This window comes from Castor canadensis, chromosome 11, assembly GCF_047511655.1.
Source record: "Castor canadensis chromosome 11, mCasCan1.hap1v2, whole genome shotgun sequence".
NCBI lineage: Eukaryota > Metazoa > Chordata > Mammalia > Rodentia > Castoridae > Castor > Castor canadensis.
The window spans coordinates 53,530,627-53,550,724 of record NC_133396.1 but is presented as its reverse complement, the minus strand read 5'-3'; the positions used below and the strand labels follow the sequence as shown (position 1 = coordinate 53,550,724).

The 20,098-nt window shown below is 38.1% G+C and overlaps 1 protein-coding gene across 1 annotated transcript in view; it reads left to right on the top strand.

Moving 5' to 3' along the window:
- Stx8 (syntaxin 8) overlaps window positions 1–20,098 on the top strand; it is a 257,201-nt gene that overhangs the window by 3,642 nt on the left and 233,461 nt on the right. The window contains exons 2-4 of the mRNA XM_020161439.2: window positions 1,859–1,958; window positions 4,987–5,081; window positions 19,055–19,165. Of these exons, the coding sequence (XP_020017028.1) occupies window positions 1,859–1,958; window positions 4,987–5,081; window positions 19,055–19,165 (306 nt within the window). The remainder of the gene's footprint in view (window positions 1–1,858; window positions 1,959–4,986; window positions 5,082–19,054; window positions 19,166–20,098) is intronic.

Sequence of the window (20,098 nt, the reverse complement as noted above, 5' to 3'; positions counted from 1 at the left end):
ATTGAACACAGGGCCTCACTTGCTAGGCAGGTACTCTATCACTTGAGCCACTCCACCAGCCCTTTTTTGTGTTGGTATTTTCGAGATAGAGTCTCACAAACTATTTGCCTGGGCTGGCTTTGAACCATGATCCTCCTGATCTCTGCCTCCTGAGTAGCTAGGATTATAGGCATGAGCCATGTGCCCCAATATTTTCTTAATTATGTGCTGTCTTTTTTTTTGTACACATATACCTAAATATATATGAATGGTGTGTGTGTGTGTATATACATATGAATGATACTAATATATATATGTGTGTGTGTATGGGCAGTACTGGGAACTGAACTCAGCGCTTAGGCAAGTATTGTACCACTTGGCTCATGCGCCAGTCCTTTTTGCTTTTAGTTTGTTTTTCAGGTAGGGTTTTGTACTTTTACCTGGGCTGGCCTTCGACCTTGATCCTGCTGTCTTTACCTCCAGAATAAGTGGGATTACAGAAATGCTTCACCACATCAGGCTCATGCTGCTACTTGAGAGTCTGGGGTTAGTAGTTCAGGATCCTGCCTCCAGGGGTCCTTAGGAAGTTTATAAAATAAAGCTGTCAGCATAGGACTGGCTCAGGTCAGGCACTGAACTGTTAGCCATTGTTATAACTGCCATAATAAATTTCCCAAGGGAAGCAATTGGAGTGTTTTCCTTTATTCAAAAAAAAAAAAAAACTTAGCAAGTTCCCTCTATGTATAAGCTTATGTGAGAGTTGGAAGATTTTAAAGAAATAGATTGTTTCTTTTCTCAAGCAAACATTGGGATAACAGTTTTTGATATTTTGAAATAACAGTTTTCAATATTTTGTAATGGACAGTCCTGGAAAATGCATTAGTCTTATAAGCACAGCAGAATCCCCATTTTTAGGAGCAGATTGTCTGGTAGGAGAAGTGAAATATGTATGTATGCTTAAGTATTTTCTGGAAAACAGATAGAAAGTGAAATGTTGAAACAGAAGGAAAAATCCAGTTTGTTCATTGTGACTATTTCAAAGCCTCCAACACTGTGTAATGACAAGTAGAAGGTCAATAAAGGACCTTGAGATTGCTAGGCAGGCACTCTGCCACTTGAGCCATTCCCCCAGCCCTCAGTAAATGTTTCGAGAGAACTTTGGTAGGCTCAGATGTCAGGTGGTTGTAGGTCTTTTGTTGCAGAATACACAGTACCTGTTGTGCCTGAGCTGTGGAGCTCTTCCCCAGGTACATCTGCATCTCACCTTGCTCTGAGTGACCCTGGTCCTAAATAGCACCTCCCTGTCACTCTGTCCTTTTATCCTATTTCATTTTTTCCTTTTAGCATATTTCAGCACCTGGCATGTTGTTTATTTAGTTGTTGTATGCCATTCTCCTTTCACTAGAATGTGTACTCCTTGAATGCGGGGACTTCGTTCATTTTGTTCACTGCTCTGGTCATTCACAGTGCCTAGAACAGGGGTCAGTAGAGTGTAGGCTCTCCAGGAATGGTTGCTGAATTTTCTTTTTCTTTTACAAAGGAACGAAAGCAAATGCTTTATCGTGTGCAGGATAGCAAGGTGGTTAAGAGCCCAGGTTCTGCTGTCAAACAACTTTGGTTTGCAGTTGGCAAGTCGTTCTGGTTTCCCCATGTTGAAATGGAGGTGTTGTACCTACCTTGCAGTATCCTTGTGTGGATTAAGTGAACTGTTGTTAAAAATGAAGCATTCAGAATGGTGCTGACACATGCTAAGTACCATCTAGTACATGCCGCTATTACCAATTCTGCTTTTACCAATCCCCCCGACCTTCAATTTGGATAACAGATATTTCTTTTAAAGAACCTTAAACATTTTTCTCTCTGTATGACATTGATGTAGGTTCTCTACATATGATTCTGCTTGTCAAATTGCCCAGGAAATTGCTGAGAAAATTCAACAACGAAATCAATATGAAAGAAGAGGTGAAAAGACATCTAAGGTAATAACAGGAAAGAATTAGCAAAAAAAAATTATTTATTTGAGCTTTGAGTTCTGAAGACCTTTCTAGACCTGAGATTCTGTATGTGTGTGAAGCTTTGAAGTTTCTTTTGGTATGTCGTAGGTATCTAACTTCTTTTTTCCCTATTTGTTAAATTGTGAATCCATTCACTGACCTTTTATACAGCTGCGTGTTCCTTGGCCTTCTGTTTTGTTGTATTGTTGATGCTGTTGGTAACTTCCAGCATCATACATACTCCTGTATTTTTTATAATTACTTCATATCCACGTGGTTAAAGTTCCTTTTATTATACAGTCATGATTTTTATTATTTTGCCTCATTTATCTTTTCAGTGTAGTTTTTGTTATTGTTGTTCTTTGAGATAAAGCCTCACTATGTAGCCCCAGACTGGCCTGAAACTCGCCATGTAGCCCATGCTGGTCTGAACTCACAATTCTCCTACTTCTGCATCCCATGCTGGAATTACAGGCATGTACCACTATGCCTGGCATTTCAGAGTAATTTTATGAAACATCATTTAAAAAAAATTTGTGCTGCCTTGCCAATAAAATAGTTCCAAGTAACATTTCGAATAGATGTACAGTATGTTTATAGATTAAATTGTGGACATTTTATTTTTTTATAGTGGATTTCCTTTTATTCATTCCTTCATCAGTATTTACTGCCTAGCTATTATGTGCCAGGCACTGGGCTACATATTTTTTAGATTTTGTTGGTGTTGTTATTGAAGTTTAAGAATAGTAACTAAAAATATTCTCTCAGGGGCTGGAGATGGTGGCTCATATCTGTAATCTCAGGTACATGGGAGATACAGGTAGAAGGGCTGTGGTTCTGCCCAAACAATACAGCCAGAAAGGGCTGGCACAAGGCCCTGAGTTCAAAACCCAGTGCCGCCAGAGGGGAAAAAATAACTTTCTAGCTACTACTCACATTAAGGAATGTCCTTGGTATTTTTTATTTTATGATTGATCACTGTTATGAATTCTTTTGCTCTTTCAAGTAATGTTTTAGCTGATTCTCTTAACTTTTCCAAGTACACTATTATCTATCTGTAAATAATGATACTTCTGTCTACTTTCTGTCCCTTACATATTCCTTTAACTTGTTGTATTCTGTTGGTTAGAACTTCTAGACCAAAGTTAGATGATGTTACAGTTCAGGCAGTAGTGTTCTATTTTTAGTTTTTCTGTCTTTGTTTGCTTTGTTTTTAATTCTCCTCATGCTATATTAATCATGTTTATTCAATTTTTAATCACTAATACAATGAGCTTTATTTTTAGGTTTTCTTAGTGTCAAATTGATTTTTTTTGTTCATTTGTTTTTGGTGGTACTGATGCTTGGTAGGCAGGGGCACTACCACTTGAGCCACTCCCCAGCCCAGTGTCAAGCTGTTTTTAAATTACTAGAATAAATTCTATCTAGTGATGATACATTGTCATTTTTAATGTGATTCTCAATTTGCTTTGCTAATATTTTTAAAGCATTTTACATTTATAATCCTTAAGTGGGATTGATGTATGGTTTCCTTTTTTTGGTTATTTTGGTTAAGTGCTATGACCAGGCTTATGTTGTCTTAAAGAATGAATTAGGTTTTCCATCTTCTTCTGTGCTGTAGGAACTTCTGTTTAGTTATGTTAATGGAACTTTCTTCTTGATTATTAAATTAATCATTTTTTAATAAAATATTAAGAGACCCTACTACTCAGAGAAAACTATCTTGGCCTTTTAGTGTATTTAGTTCCTGGATTATTTTTTTCTCTGTGGAGGTGACATTTCATTTTATGATTTGATTTTTTCTTTTACCAAGTTATGGCTACCTTTTCTATGCTAACTAATTGAGATTTGAATCATACATTTTGGTCTTTAATTTTGTAGACTCTTCATAGGCTGTGTGTGTGAAATGACCTCTCACTAGGTTGCCCAGGCTTGCCAGTAACTCCTGAGCTCAAGTGATCTTCCTGCCTCAGCCTCCCAGGACGATAGGTACGAGCCACAGAGCTCTGCTTGTGTTTCTATTTACTTGTTTTGCTCTTCCTCTCTGATTGAGTAAAGACATGCTTTTCTTTACATTTCTCCATACACACTGTGGGTGGTTCTCCCTTGGTTTCCAGAGGTGTTAGAACAAAGTTAGACTTTTCTCGGCTGCTGACATCTTGACTGGTTACTTGATGTTTGTGCTGCTAATCAAGGAGAGTCTTCCATCTAAATTATATGACTGTTGCTTTTAACAGGGCAGTAAATGAAGCCTATAGTATTCTGCCTTTTAATTTATCTCTGATTTCCTCCATGATTGAATGTGTTTTCATCTAAATGTGCAGTTTTTTGCTTTTTCACACTTCCTAATTCCAGAGAGGCTCTCTCCCCACCCCTCCTGTATCCTTTAATGTAGCACTTTAGAGTCACAAACAAAATTTTCCTCTGGGATTTTAGAATGATTGGAGAAAATTCACACAGTCCTGGAAAGAGTTATGTGTAGTTAACCTTCCTTATATGTAGTTAACCTTCCTTTTGTATAAAAAAGAACACATTGCTCTAAAATGTTCAAATGGGTTATAAATATAGCAATGTGTTCAGAGGCTGGCCCGGATGGTAATGGGACTTGATGCCTTGTCATTTGAAGCATGGTTGATGGAACTGTGGGGTTTTGCTATTGAATGAAGTCTGGGGACCACAGTTTCCTGCATGGCTAGATGAATAGGACCAATGGGTAGAGACTCAGAGGACAGAATTCACCTGAGCATGAAGGCAAATGGACAGTTTCCAGTCAGCATCCCTGTTCTGGTGTGGCCAGGTTTTCACATGGACACACTAAGCCTTAGGTGTGTGGCTGGATCAGGAGACCATCAAGACTTTTACAACCCTGAGTGTATCATTGGAAGGCTAAGCATCTCTTCCAGACTTTCCTCAATTGCATCACAGTCTAAAAGGTTGCATTTATGTGATTTAATTTTGTAGATTATATACCTTTTGACCAGAAATACTTAGGATGTGTTCTTTTCTTTTTCAGCTTACCGTGACAATCAGAGCTTTGTTGCAGAATCTGAAGGAAAAGATCACCCTTTTGAAGGACTTATTGCTAAGAGCTGTGTCAACACATCAGATGTATCCACGTAAACATTTCCAACTCTATTCTAGAATGGGAGGAAAAGCAATCTTATTTTAAGAGAGGAAGGAATCTGGGCCACCCAGATTTTTCCACAACTTTGGGAGGACCTGGTTTCCACATCATTGCATGTAATCTTGTTTTATAGTGAATATGCTGGCAAGGCAAGACCTTCAAAAGGAATTAACTTGTTTGGGTGTGACCTTTATAGGGCAGGAAGCTAATGCTTTCTGTCAGTGCTGTATTTATGGAGCCGCACATAGCTCTCTCTCTGTCTACTGCTTGAGGATGGCTAGCCACTGCTCTGAGAGCAAAGCCTCCATGATAATCCTGAGCTGTGGTTCTACTTCTGGACTTCTCAGACTTTTTTTTTTTTATTTTTTATTGTTTTATTATTCATATGTGCATACAATGCTTGGGTCATTTCTCCCCTCTACCCCCACCCCCTCATTACCACCTACTTCACCCCTCCCACCCCCTTGAACCCGGCAGAAACTATTTTGCCTATATCTCTAATTTTGTTGTAGAGAGAGTATAAGCAATAATAGGAAGGAACAAGGGTTTTTGCTGGTTGAGATAAGGATAGCTATACAGGGCATTGACTTACATTGATTTCCTGTGCGTGTGTGTTACCTTCTAGGTTAATTCTTTTTGATCTAACCTTTTCTCTAGTTCCTGGTCCCCTTCTCCTATTGGCCTCAGTTGCTTTTAAGGTATCTGCTTTAGTTTCTCTGCATTGAGGGCAACAAATGCTAGCTAATTTTTTAGGTGTCTTACCTATCCTCACACCTCCCTTGTGTGCTCGCGCTTTTATCATGTGCTCAAAGTCCAATCCCTTTGTTGTGTTTGCCCTTGATATAATGTCTGCATATGAGGGAGAACATAAGATTTTTGGTCTTTTGGGCCAGGCTATAACCTCACTCAGAATGATGTTCTCCAATTCCATCCATTTACCAGCGAATGATAACATTTCGTTCTTCTTCATGGCTGCATAAAATTCCATTGTGTATAGATACCACATTTTCTTAATCCATTCGTCAGTGGTGGGGCATCTTGGCTGTTTCCATAACTTGGCTATTGTGAACAGTGCAGCAATAAACATGAGTGTGCAGGTGCCTCTGGAGTAACAGTCTTTTGGGTATAGCCCCAAGAGTGGTATTGCTGGATCGAATGGTAGATCGATGTCCAGCTTTTTAAGTAGCCTCCAAATTTTTTTCCCAGAGTAGTTGTACTAGTTTACATTCCCACCAACAGTGTAAGAGGGTTCCTTTTTCCCGCATCCTCGTCAACACCTGTTGGAGGTGGTGTTGCTTATGATGGCTATTCTAACAGGGTGAGGAATCTTAGTGTGGTTTTAATTTGCATTTCTTTTATTGCTAGAGATGGTGAGCATTTTTTCATGTGTTTTTTGGCCATTTGAATTTCTTCTTTTGAGAAAGTTCTGTTTAGTTCACTTGCCCATTTCTTTATTGGTTCATTAGTTTTAGGAGAATTTAATTTTTTAAGTTCCCTGGTTATCAGTCCTTTGTCTGATGTGTAGCTGGCAAGTATTTTCTCCCACTCTGTGGATGTTCTCTTCAGTTTAGAGACCATTTCTTTTGATGAACAGAAGCTTTTTAGTTTTATGAAGTCCCATTTATCTATGCTATCTCTTAGTTGCTGTGCTGCTGGGGTTCCGTTGAGAAAGTTCTTACCTATACCTACTAACTCCAGAGTATTTCCTACTCTTTCCTGTATCAACTTTAGAGTTTGTGGTCTGATATTAAGATCCTTGGTCCATTTTGAGTTAATGTTGATATAGGGTGATATACATGGATCTAGTTTCAGTTTTTTGCAGACTGCTAACCAGTTTTCCCAGCAGTTTTTGTTGAAGAGGCTGCTTTTTCTCCATTGTGTATTTTTAGCACCTTTGTCAAAGACAAGTTGGTTATAGTTGTGTGGCTTCATATCTGGGTCCTCTATTCTGTTCCACTGGTCTTCATGTCTGTTTTTGTGCCAGTACCATGCTGTTTTTATTGTTATTGCTTTGTAATATAGTTTGAAGTCAGGTATCGTGATACCTCTAGCATTGTTCTTTTGACTGAGTATTGCCTTGGCTATTCGTGGCCTCTTGTGTTTCCATATAAATTTCACAGTAGATTTTTCAATCTCTTTAACGAATGTCATTGGAATTTTGATGGGAATTGCATTAAACATGTAGATTACTTTTGGGAGTATAGACATTTTTACTATGTTGATTCTACCAATCCATGAGCATGGGCGATCTCTCTACTTTCTATAGTCTTCCTCAATCTCTTTCCTCAGAAGTTTATAGTTTTCCTTATAGAGGTCGTTCACATCTTTTGTTAGGTTTACACCTAGGTATTTGATTTTTTTTGAGGCTATTGTAAATGGAATTGTTTTCCTACATTCTTTTTCAGTTTGTTCATTATTAGTGTATAGAAATGCTAATGATTTTTCTATGTTGATTTTATATCCTGCTACCTTGCTGTAGCTATTGATGGTGTCTAGCTTCTGAGTAGAGTTTTTTGGGTCTTTAAGGTATCGGATCATGTCGTCTGCAAATAGGGATATTTTGACAATTTCTTTACCTATTTGTATTCCTTTTATTCCTTCTTCTTGCCTAATTGCTCTGGCTAGGAGTTCTAGTACTGTGTTGAATAGGAGTGGAGATAGTGGGCATCCTTGTCTGGTTCCTGATTTTAGAGGGAATGGTTTCAGTTTTTCTCCATTAAGTATAATGCTGGCTCTAGGTTTGTCGTATATAGCTTTTATAATGTTGAGGTACTTTCCTTCTATTCCTAGTTTTCTTAGAGCTTTTATCATGAAATGGTGTTGGATCTTATCAAAGGCTTTTTCTGCATCTATTGAGATGATCAAGTGGTTTTTGTCTTTGCTTCTGTTAATGTGGTTTATTACGTTTATTGATTTTTGTATGTTGAACTACCCCTGCATTCCTGGGATGAAGCCTACTTGGTCGTGGTGAATAATCTTTTTGATGTGTTGTTGAATTTGGTTTGCCATTATTTTGTTGAGGATTTTTGCATCAATGTTCATTGAGATTGGCCTATAGTTCTCCTTTTTGGAGGTGTCTTTGCCTAGTTTTGGGATAAGTATAATACTGGCTTCATAAAACGTGTTAGGCAGTTTTCCTTCCCTTTCTATTTCGTGGAACAGTTTATAGAGGGTTGGTATCAGTTCTTCTTTAAAGGTCCGATAGAATTCAGCAGAGAATCCATCAGGTCCTGGACTTTTCTTTTTGGGGAGACTCTTGATTGCTGGTTCAATTTCATTTTGTGTTATAGATCTATTCAGGTGATTAATTTCTTCTTGGTTCAGTTTTGGATGATCATATGTGTCTAGAAATCTGTCCATTTCTTTAAGATTTTCAAATTTATTTGAATATAGGTTCTTGAAGTAGATGGACTTCTCAGACTTTTTAATGGCCCGTGTATTTTTTCCCGGAGAAGCCATTACTAGTAGAATTCATATACTTAAAAAAAAAAAAAAACCTGCTTATGTAGATTATTGAGATGCGACTTGTTTGCCTTGTTATTCTTTCAGGAACACAGATTCTGCCTGTAGTTTGGGAGTTTGGGAGAGGAGTATGGGTGGGACTTGCTTAAAGCAAGTTAGGCCATTGTCTTAACCTCCTGCCAACACTCAAGAATTAAAACATTTTGTTTTGAGAAATTCATAATCTGATCAAAGTAGGAAAACACATGTGACCTGTTGCCAACTAACCATTTGAACCTGAGGTTGTATTGGTTTGAAAACTGACCTTAAACTGTCTTCTCTCATATCTCTAAATTGTCAGTAGTTCATGCCAGAGACCCAACTTTTGATATCAGAGGAAATGGTTGTGAACCAGTTTTAAATATGGGAAAAGGTAGGAATGCAACTTCTTTAGGAAGAACAATTGAAGGTGTTTTAAAAAATATTTTCTGCCAAGTACAACCCTTTTATGTCACCAGGAAGGTTGGCTTAGATTAGTTGCATGATTTTCTACATATTCAATTATTAATCTACTAAGATCTCAAATAAAAGATTAACTCCAATAAACAATTAGGGCTTTCTTTTCAACACAATTGGAATATCCTGTTAACTAAGTGTGTGTAACTTTACCTTACTTCTTGAAGTATTTGTTATTGTGCTGCTAATCTATTATATAAACAGCTTTTATTTTATCAAAATTAGTAAGTCTTAATCCCTTATAGACCTCAGGCATGTTTAGTTGGGCAGGGCTATTTCCTCTGCTGTTAGTACCAAGTGCTGGGAAGTGTGCACATGGGGTCAAGGTGTGCACACTCAGTGTTACCTAAAGCACGATAATTAGAAAGGTAATTAACTGTTGTTTCATTGTATAATATTAGTACCTATGTATTGGCTAACTTCCATTAAGATAATTATCTTATTTATGTGCTAAACAAAGGACAAGAGAAATACGAATTAAGAACTCTTTCCTATTAATAATTTCTGCTTGTTACTAATGAGAGCATGCTAAGCGTGCCACAGTAGTAATTGACTTTGTCCTCTTAAATCTTTACAATCTGACCATCTGTTGAAATCTGGACTTTTGGTTTTGTGGTGGTCTCAAAATTACTGAATTAAGCACTAAGTATTTAAAACACTAAAAAGAATTATGTGAAACATTAGAAAAAATTTTAGGTACCTTAAATGTGCATAATTGAGCATTTTCTAGGAGAAATAAAGCCCTCAATTGAAATATAATCGCTTTCTTTAAAATCCTATTTATTTTTTTCAATCTCTACTATAACTGCTCCCAATACTGTGGGTGGGGGGGTGGCATGCAAATAATTTACCGCATGGGGGCGCTCTTGGACTTCTGGTTTCAGGGAGGCCATTTTTTTTTTTTTTTGGATGTACTTAGGGGATGAACTCAGGTTCTCATGCTTGCTAGGTAGGTTTTTTACTACTTGAGCCACTCCCCCAGCCCTTCTCCTCCAGACGTAAGCTATATCAGATAGCAACTTGTCATTCTTAATCATCTCATAGTATTGTTTGTTTTGGTGATCCTTCTCGTTACAAAACAGATAACAAGGCCAAGCTGAACTTTGCATCTCAAGACACTGATGCAGCTGGAAAGAGAGTCCACCATTCTAGCAGTGGAGTTTTGTACTGAGGACAGGCATCCTTGAGAGCAGCTTTTAGTAAATTGGCCAGAACCCCACAGCTGGGAAATAGAAGAGCCAAATTCAAACACAGGCCTTTCTAGCCCTGAGGTCAGATGTTCAAAGCCACCTTCTGCTTTAGTAGGACTAATATAGTCCACTGTCACCTGGCATGTTTGCAACTGGAATTCTCTGTTAATTGGCATGTTGCTAGAGTGCAAAGACTCTAAAAAAATCCTGTTTATAATGCAAATCCTCAAGAACCTTCTTAATTATCAGAAAGATTAAACAATGTTCACTGTGGTTTATTAAGGATACTTTATGATGTTGTAATTCTTAGAAAAAGTTTGCCCATAAATCGTTAATAGAGTGACTTTTTAATCCTTTTTTGAGGAATAATTAATGTTGGGTGACTTTTTATTTTTTTTTTTCATTTTTCTTTTATTATTCATATGTGCATACAAGGCTTGGTTCATTTCTCCCCCCTGCTCCCACCCCCTCCCTTACCACCCACTCCCCCCTCCCTCTCCCCCCCCAATACCCAGCAAAAACTATTTTGCCCTTATTTCTAATTTTGTTGTAGAGAGAGTATAAGCAATAATAGGAAGGAACAAGGGTTTTTGCTGGTTGAGATAAGGATAGCTATACAGGGCATTGACTCACATTGATTTCCTGTGCGTGGGTGTTACCTTCTAGGTTAATTCTTTTTGATCTAACCTTTTCTCTAGTACCTGTTCCCCTTTTCCTATTGGCCTCAGTTGCTTTAAGGTATCTGCTTTAGTTTCTCTGCGTTAAGGGCAACAAATGCTAGCTAGTTTTTTAGGTGTCTTACCTATCCTCACCCCTCCCTTGTGTGCTCTCGCTTTTAGCATGTGCTCATAGTCCAATCCCCTTGTTGTGTTTGCCCTTGATCTAATGTCCACATATGAGGGAGAACATAGGATTTTTGGTCTTTTGGGCCAGGCTAACCTCACTCAGAATGATGTTCTCCAATTCCATCCATTTACCAGCGAATGATAACATTTCATTCTTCTTCATGGCTGCATAAAATTCCATTGTGTATAGATACCACATTTTCTTAATCCATTCGTCAGTGGTGGAGCATCTTGGCTGTTTCCATAACTTGGCTATTGTGAATAGTGCCGCAATAAACATGGATGTGCAGGTGCCTCTGGAGTAACAGTCTTTTGGGTATAGCCCCAAGAGTGGTATTGCTGGATCAAATGGTAGATCGATGTCCAGCTTTTTAAGTAGCCTCCAAATTTTTTTCCAGAGTGGTTGTACTAGTCTACATTCCCACCAACAGTGTAAGAGGGTTCCTTTTTCCCCACATCCTCGCCAACACCTGTTGTTGGTGGTGTTGCTGATGATGGCTATTCTAACAGGGGTGAGGTGGAATCTTAGTGTGGTTTTAATTTGCATTTCCTTTATTGCTAGAGATGGTGAGCATTTTTTCATGTGTTTTCTGGCCATTTGAATTTCTTCTTTTGAGAAAGTTCTGTTTAGTTCATGTGCCCATTTCTTTATTGGTTCATTAGTTTTGGGAGAATTTAGTTTTTTAAGTTCCCTGTATATTCTGGTTATCAGTCCTTTGTCTGATGTATAGTTGGCAAATATTTTCTCCCACTCTGTAGGTGTTCTCTTCAGTTTAGAGACCATTTCTTTTGATGAACAGAAGCTTTTTAGTTTTATGAAGTCCCATTTATCTATGCTATCTCTTAGTTGCTGTGCTGCTGGGGTTTCATTGAGAAAGTTCTTACCTATACCTACTAACTCCAGAGTATTTCCTACTCTTTCTTGTATCAACTTAAGAGTTTGGGGTCTGATATTAAGATCCTTGATCCATTGTTGGGTGACTTTTTAAATGTGATACTTGAATACTACATCTCTGAGTTGTGCTGGATAGTTGAGAATTTATGGTACTTTGCTTTATAGTTTATGTCTTTCTTCACTTGTGGAATTTTCCAAGGAATATTAGGAGTTGCCAGAAAGAGAAGTCCTATGAAAATACTTTCTAAACAACTAAATTCAAGGAGTTTAGGCATGAGGTGTTGTGCTCTTTCCTGAAAACATATTTTTCTTCTGGCAAGAGTGAATGTGAAATTAAAATGAAAGTTCCATGCTTTTTGAATCCATTATTTGCAGTTAATAAGCCAAAGTCCTGAAGCCAGAGAGTTTAAAATTGCTGGAAAACATTGAGTTCTACTCACAGAGCTTCTTTAAGATAGGAATTATAATTTCCTCACCAGTTGAGAGATGTGTGCTATGGGAGGCTGCATGTGGATTTTCAGGTAATACTAAAAGTACAGCTGGCTTTACACAAAATTTTTCCTTTTGTTAGCTTTTCAAAGGCAGCACCTTTACCTTTTTTTTTAAAGAGAATAAAAATAGTGTCTTTATAAAGGTGTTCAATATCAAAAGGCATTTTGGTGCCTTGGGAGAAGGCCTATAAAAATAATGTTTAAAATATTTTGGCCAGACACGGTGTTTCACATCTGTAATCCCAGCTGCGTGGGAGGTGAGCTTGGGAAGAATGTGGTTTGGGGCCAGCCCCTGCAAAATCTTAGTGAGACCCCCATCTCTAACAGTAAGCCAGGCATGATGGTGTCCACTTGTAGTACACGTTAGGTGGGGAGTCATAGGTAGGAGAATCACTCATAGTTCAGGCAGACCCAGCAAAAATGTGAGGCCCTATCCCAAAACTAAAGCAAACAGGGCTGAGAGCATGGCTCAAGTGGTGGAGGCCCTGAATTCAAACTCCTGCTAACTTCTCTGAACTCTTTGTTTTGGTGGGAAATGATAGGTAGGTAGATGTGGTAATCACTACGTAATACACCTGAATGAATGCAGGTGTGGAGAGGCTGAGTAGAGATAATCTAGAAGCAGCCTGGTAGCTGCAACACTGTGCTTGTCTGTGACAGAGTTTTTCACTGGTCTCTGGGCACATGACAAAAATAAGATAGTATTTATACTTGTGGAAATTTCCTGATTTATACTTTGTCACACGGTCCTTTGTAGGTTTTGATACTAAAATCTTGTTTTCTTAGCAAAATAAAGAGTAGGTAGTTTTGCTGTTGTGTTTTTTTGAATATTCACTCCATATCTGGCAAAATGTGTAATTGGTAATTCTAAATTAGTATTTTGCCCTGCCCTAGCTTATTTGGCGATATTGCTGGTCTATGAAATCTGAACGTCTGGCTCCATTGATACATTGGAAATCACCCAGAACTAAGATTTCAGACCAGCCTTGCCACTTACTTGAGGCCAAACAGTAGTTCAGCCTCTGGAGCTTTAGTTTCATTATCCATGGTTGTTGTGGAAGTTGAAAGAAGGTGTTTTAGAGCACTTCACGGGATTAGCTCTCCAACATGGTGGGTATTGAATAAGAGGGAGCTGCCAACACCTACCACTGTGCAGCCTTGACCTTTCTGTGGAAATAGGGGTGATGTAAGTCACCTGGTGTGTAGGATTGTCGTGAGGGTTAGGTTGCGTGCATAAAGGTGCTTCACATATAGTGAGCCCTCCTTGAGATTAGCTGTTTTGATTATTTTATCATTGTAAAAATTCCTGCTACCATTGAGACTTAACAGGTGATCCTCCCATTCTGGAGCTTATAATCAGGTGTAGCGCACAGATGATAGTATTAAGAATGTTCTTACAAAATGTGATCAGTGCTTTCAGGAAGGTGAGAACTTGGACTGGTACATAATAGATATTTAGTGGAGCCTCGTTGACTTAGGGAAAAAAAAAGTGTGTCAGAAGGTCTTCTGGCTTCTCAATTCTTACACTCTCTCCTAGCGGCTCTTCTGTCATAGCATGGAGAGGCAATTATCTGCAAACTTCTTCCTTCTTACAGTGATGCATTCACAAAAACAGACCTGACTTAAATTCTTAAGCCTTCTACCAAGTGAGGAGAAAATCCAGGAGCTGGAGCGGGGCTGGGGTGCCCAAGGGATCCAGCAGTGTTCTCAGTTCACTCCATCTGTATCTGTGGAGTTTTCCAAAGAATACTAGTAGTTGCCAGAAAGATGAGTACTACGAAAATACGCTAACTCCACTCTTTCTACATTCACAGAGTTTTTCCAAAGAATACCAGTCAGTTCAAAGTACTGACAAGGTAATAATGGAAAAGTTGGGCTTCAGCACACTGGTAATAGGAATTGGTAATATGAAATCAGGATCCAATTTCATGAGTTTACATGTCCATAAATTGGCTAGAATTCCATGTAAAATCAGCTTAGCCAATGACAAAGTAGTATGGTAGTTATAAATTTTCCTTATTTGTCTGTTCTTTGGCCTTCCTCGGTTATTCAAGTTGGTAGAAGAGTAGGTCCCTAGCACCAGACACGGACTGTGTATCCTGTTGTCTACTTACTTTCTTAGTCTCAGGCATTCCCTGTCTGCACTCCCCTAACTACCCAGCTATCACATGTATGTCCACATAAATATGGTATACATTCATTGCCTGAGTGATTCTTTGACTTCTTGTTAACAACAGCCTGTGTATAAGTGTACTATGCAAATGGTGTATTAATCTTTTCTCCTTTTACCTCTTCTTGCTCTATCTCCTTGTGGTCTGTTTTCTTCATATATTAAAATAAATATAAAGAGGCAGAGTGTTCCTAATTGAGTTTTCCAGTCTTCCCAGATTTATGGGGAGTCTCTGGGATGTTGTGAATTAGTATTACAGGTTGAATGCTCCTTATCCAAAATGCATGTGACCATGCATTTAGTGTTTTAGATTTAGAATTTTTTTCAGATTTTGGAGTATTTGCATATACATAATGAGATATCTTGGGGATGAGATTCAAGTCTTTGTACAAAATTTGTTTCTCATATACCTTAAGCACATCGCCTGAAGGTAGTCTCATAGAACATTTTAAGTAATTCTGTGTATGAAACAAATGGAATGGGATTTTCCACTTGTGGTCTCCTGATGGGATGTTTCAGATTTTGGATTCTCAGATCAGGGATGTTCTAAGAAGTGGCAAAGAACAGCAAGCATTCTCCAGGGTAGAGAAAGCCTTGGATGTTTGGTGGGTGAGCACAGCATGGTATGGTGGCGAAAGCCCCGACTGAGGGTTAGGGCTCTCACCCACCTTTGCTCTTAGCCAGCAGGGTGACTTAGCCATGCTGGGGCTTCAACCTCTTGACAGAAACATGAGAAATTCAGTTAGGGAGTGCTACAGCCTCTTCTAGCATCAAATGTCTGTGATCCTGCTCTTTACTTACTAATCCACAAAACAGAATCACCAAGTTTTACTGTGTTTAAAATTGATTTTCTCTAGTTGTTGGTTCATTCTTAAAATTAGTTTAAATTTGTTACTAGTATCTGCTAAATTTTAAAACTTTACTGTTTTTTAGTATAAAAAGTACTTTCTGCTTAGTTTTTATCAATAACTCTTCTTTCTCTTTCACATCCTCATCCTGCCCCATGTTATTCTTTATAAAAAGATGTTGATGTTTGATATTTCTTATCCCAGACTTTTCTAGGCATGAAATTTGTATGCATAAATGTAAAATTCTTTTGGTGATAAAAGGACCATACTATACCTATTATGTATGTACCATACTACATACATGGTTCTGGAACTTCTGTTTTTATTAATTAGCATATGATGGTCAAACAATACAAAGCAATATTCAATCTGCCTTATACCCTGAGTTGCCAGTTACCCTTCCTTAGAGGCAGTTGTTTGCATATATTTCCAGAAATTGTCTATGTATGTACAAATGAATATTTGTCTTTCTGATCTTTTTTTTTTCCCCCCTGGTACTGAGGCTTGAACTCAGGGACTATACCTTGAGCCACTCCACCAGGTTGTGTTATCTTTGAGATAGGGTCTCTCAAAACTATTGGCGCATGTTGGCTTTGAACCACAATCCTTCTTATCTCTGCCTCCTGAGTAGTGAGGACTGTAAGCGTGAGCCACTGGCACCTGACTTTTTTTTAAACACAGAGCAAACATACCATTCACTATTTAACTCCTTGTTCCTGTTGTGGCTCCCTCACCCATATCTCATCCCTGTTTTGATTTAACACAATGGAGCTTAGTCCATATCAAATAATTCACATGTGCACTTGTGAGTACCCAAATCATCAGTACACAAACAGCTTTTCTATTCCTTTTTTAAGGTTACAAAACATTTAATCACATAGGTGTTCTAGTTCCTTACTGATGACGTTTAGAATGTTTCCAATATTTGGAGATTATAAGTAATGCTGCATTGAACATCTTTGCTCCAAAGTACTGTATGGATGTATGAATATATCTGCAGGAGAAAGTCCTGTTTAAAGAATGTGCCTTTTTAATTTTGTTGGATACACAGAAGGCAGTCTGACAATTGGGTGAACCTGTTTACACTCTTACCATGAATGTAGGAGAGTGCCTGGTTCCTTAGACCTTTCCAAAACTGACTTCTTACAGTTTCCTAATCTGATAGGTGAAAGTAGTATCTTGTTTTAGCTTGCATTTGATCAATTAAGGTGAACCAGAATGCCTTTTCATTTTACTAGAGATACTCGTGTTTCTTTTTTCTGTGCTCTGTTATGTCCTTTGCCTTCTTTTTCTTTGCCACTGTTAATTTGTCACTTGTAATTTTACTTTGTAAAAATTTAAATCTTTATATAGTTATACCTTCTAGGTTTTTCTTCATCATCTGTGGATTTTTATTCTTGCCTAGAAAGATTTTTCATCTCCAAGTTTATTAAAAAGTTCTCCTATGTATTCTCCTAATTACTTTTAGAGTTTTATTTTTTTCATGTTTAAGTTCCAGAACCATTTGAATCTGTGCTTAATTAAGATACTCGATTTTAGTTTGGTATATGTTTGCTTGATTGGTTGGTCACTGAAATCCCAGCCATACTGAAGGTTGCCAGGGTGGGCTGAACACAGCACACAAGACAAAGTTATTTAATAATGGGACATAATTAATAGTTTCCAGAATTTAAAATTCCCATTTTGTCTTGTATAATTCTAGTCAAAGCTCCTGTTGTTATTATTTTTTAGGAACTTCTTTCAGATAGAAGAAAAGCCTTCCACTTTATTAACAATTTACAATTAATTTGGAAAACAGATATTAATTCTTGACATCACATTGATTGGCCATTTTACTAATACAATGGAATATTCTTAATTGTATTCTTAATTACAATTGCTGCTTTATGATTGTCATCAGCAGGAAATGGAGAAGTAATGGTAGTAATTTGACCCAGGAAAGTGTGTTTTGGAATGTTGAGAGAATTCATTTATTATTATTTAGTATCTAAAACCACTAACACTGCTAAATGACATTGGTTTGGGGGACTTATGAGTTTTCTAATGACTGTTTGTTACTGGGGAAAATTTTTGCCTAGGTTTACTATTTTACTATCTAGCTAGCTCTTTTCTGTACAAAATTATCAACAAAAAAGGGAACTTATCAGGGCTGTGGTTTTCCAACTCAGGTTATAGTGATGCTTCTACTTAGTTCTACCAATTTTTCAGATACTTTTTGGGTCTGCATGCAATGTTTTAGAACTCTTTTTTAAAAAGAAAAGTATCTATAAATGCAAACCAACAGTCTCACCAATCTTTACTATTATTCCTGGGGCCAGGTGTTTGGACCAGGGCTACTTTGAATCACCAGCCTTTCAGATCTAATAAAACAAAGGCCATTTGATGGAAAAATAAAAGCCAGATAAAGTTGAGTTCATTTGGCTTATTTTTGTGTAACTTTTTGGGTCCAGAAATATCCTTTCAAACATGTTAACTTTCACTACTCTTTGGGCTGATGGCAGAAGTTTTCTTCTTAAATGTTTATTTTGTTTTTTAAAATACAAAATTCAGCTAGAATAACTTGTATAGTTTGTTTCAAGAAAGCTGGTGTATGAAACTTTGGATTTAGGGACTGTGGTGTAGCTCAGTGGTAGAACACATGGCTTTGGGTTCAGTCCCCAGCACCAAAAAACAACAAAAAAAACCTTTGGATTAGGTTCTGATTTATTTTTGTAACTATCACGTATGAGTTACGCTGGAAAAGGCATTACAGGTGATCTGACATTACATATAATGAAAACGGCCCCGAGAGGTGAAGTAACTGGTTCAAGATATTAAGAGGATGAAATAGGACTAAAGGTTTGCCCTTGAGACTCCTAGTCTAGGACATTTGCTAGAATAACACATTAAAATATGATCTTTGCTTTGTAATTTTCCTAAAGATCATATAATACCTTTAAATAATGAACCAATGGCAATTTTTTTTTACTGCAAATTGTTGCATAAAGTAGTACCTTACAGAATATAAATCCTATCTGTTAATAGGTATTAATAGAGAAGAAAGCAGGCTTTGCAGAGAGGCCACCCATTCCCCTCTGCTCCCTTTCCAAAACAGTATCTGAAATTTTTTCTTTCTTTTCTCCCCTTTCCCACAGGGAATCAAACCTATGGCCTCATGTAAGCCACATCCCCAGTCCTATCTTAGGGTAGTAGGGTGTAAAAAAAAAAAACAAAAACACCCTGAATGCTAACTTATTCAAAACAGAAGGAGTCACTAATCCAGATTGCCCTGTTGACTGGTCACTGGTCACTTACCTAGTATATTACTCAGTGAAATGCAGTAGTTATTGATGTCAATGGTTATCCATCCCTTTGCAGTGGTACTGTCAAGTTCATTTGTCTGAAAGATCAATGAAGTTGAAAGTCAGAGCGGGAAAAGCTGTAGCACTGTTCTGGTCTCTTCCAGATCATAGCAATTATAGACTCTAATTGCTGCAAGTAACTTGAAGAGTTAATTTAACAATGTAATAGGTAAAATGAGGTAATCCATCCCCCTGTTGGACCTTAACAAAATGTTTGCAGAACACAACTGGAAGGGGATCGAAGACAGAACCTACTGGATGATCTTGTAACTCGAGAGAGACTACTTCTGGCCTCCTTTAAGAATGAGGGTGCGGAGCCAGATCTCATCAGGTATGATGTTTTCATTTATAGGATTACTTGGTGGGTGAAGGGTTACGTGCAGTTCCTAGAGCTGCTTTCTGAAGACAGCTAATTATAGGAATCCATTCTGTTCATTTGTTGTGTTTGATGGTGAGTCTGTATTTAGCCTAATTTTCATTAACTTTTTTAGATTTAATAAACCTGGTGTGTTCAGCTAAAGCCCATCTTGGTGCAGTATACTGAAGAGTACAGTCTGGGGCTCACAGAGGTAGAGGAATTTGGCAGTTGGATTCTTCTCCACTTTCAGGACACTTTTCAGAGCTGATAGCTGCTCTGAAGTCAGATCTGTAGGAAAACCTGGAAAAGTTGTCCAGCTGTCCAGGGATGAGGTTAATGAATCATAAGTTGTTACATCTTTAAAATTGGCCTTCTCTTGCTTCTAGAACTCTCTTCATTGTGGGAACCATCATGGAAGGAAATGAGGAAAACTGCCTTTCCCTCCCTTCTGTACTAGGGATGATACATGCATTGTGGGGAGGCAGCTTGTTTCTGCCGTTTCTAGTTATGAATAATGTGACCTCACAAGGGCAGGGGTTTTGGACCCAGCCACACACTATCAGATTCCACCTCAGACAGTTCCATCAAAGTGTGGGTGGGTGAAGTGGGGTTCCACATGATTGTCATAAACAGCTAGGATTGGAAACATGGCCCTAGGATGAGCTGAAGTGGATGCAGTAGTTTTCTGTTGGTCCCAGTCTTCTTGGGAGCAGGGAAGCCAAGGTTTTCAGAAAGGAAAAAAAGAAGCTGTGAAATATTGAGTCATTTCTGTGAAGAAATGAAACCTGGAGTTAGTGAGGGAGGAGCCATGGTCCTGTCTGGGCAGTGTCCTGGGCTGAGTTTTAAATATAGACAGAAGCCTCTGATGGGCAGAATCACTGACCTAAGATTAGGATGTTTGTTCTG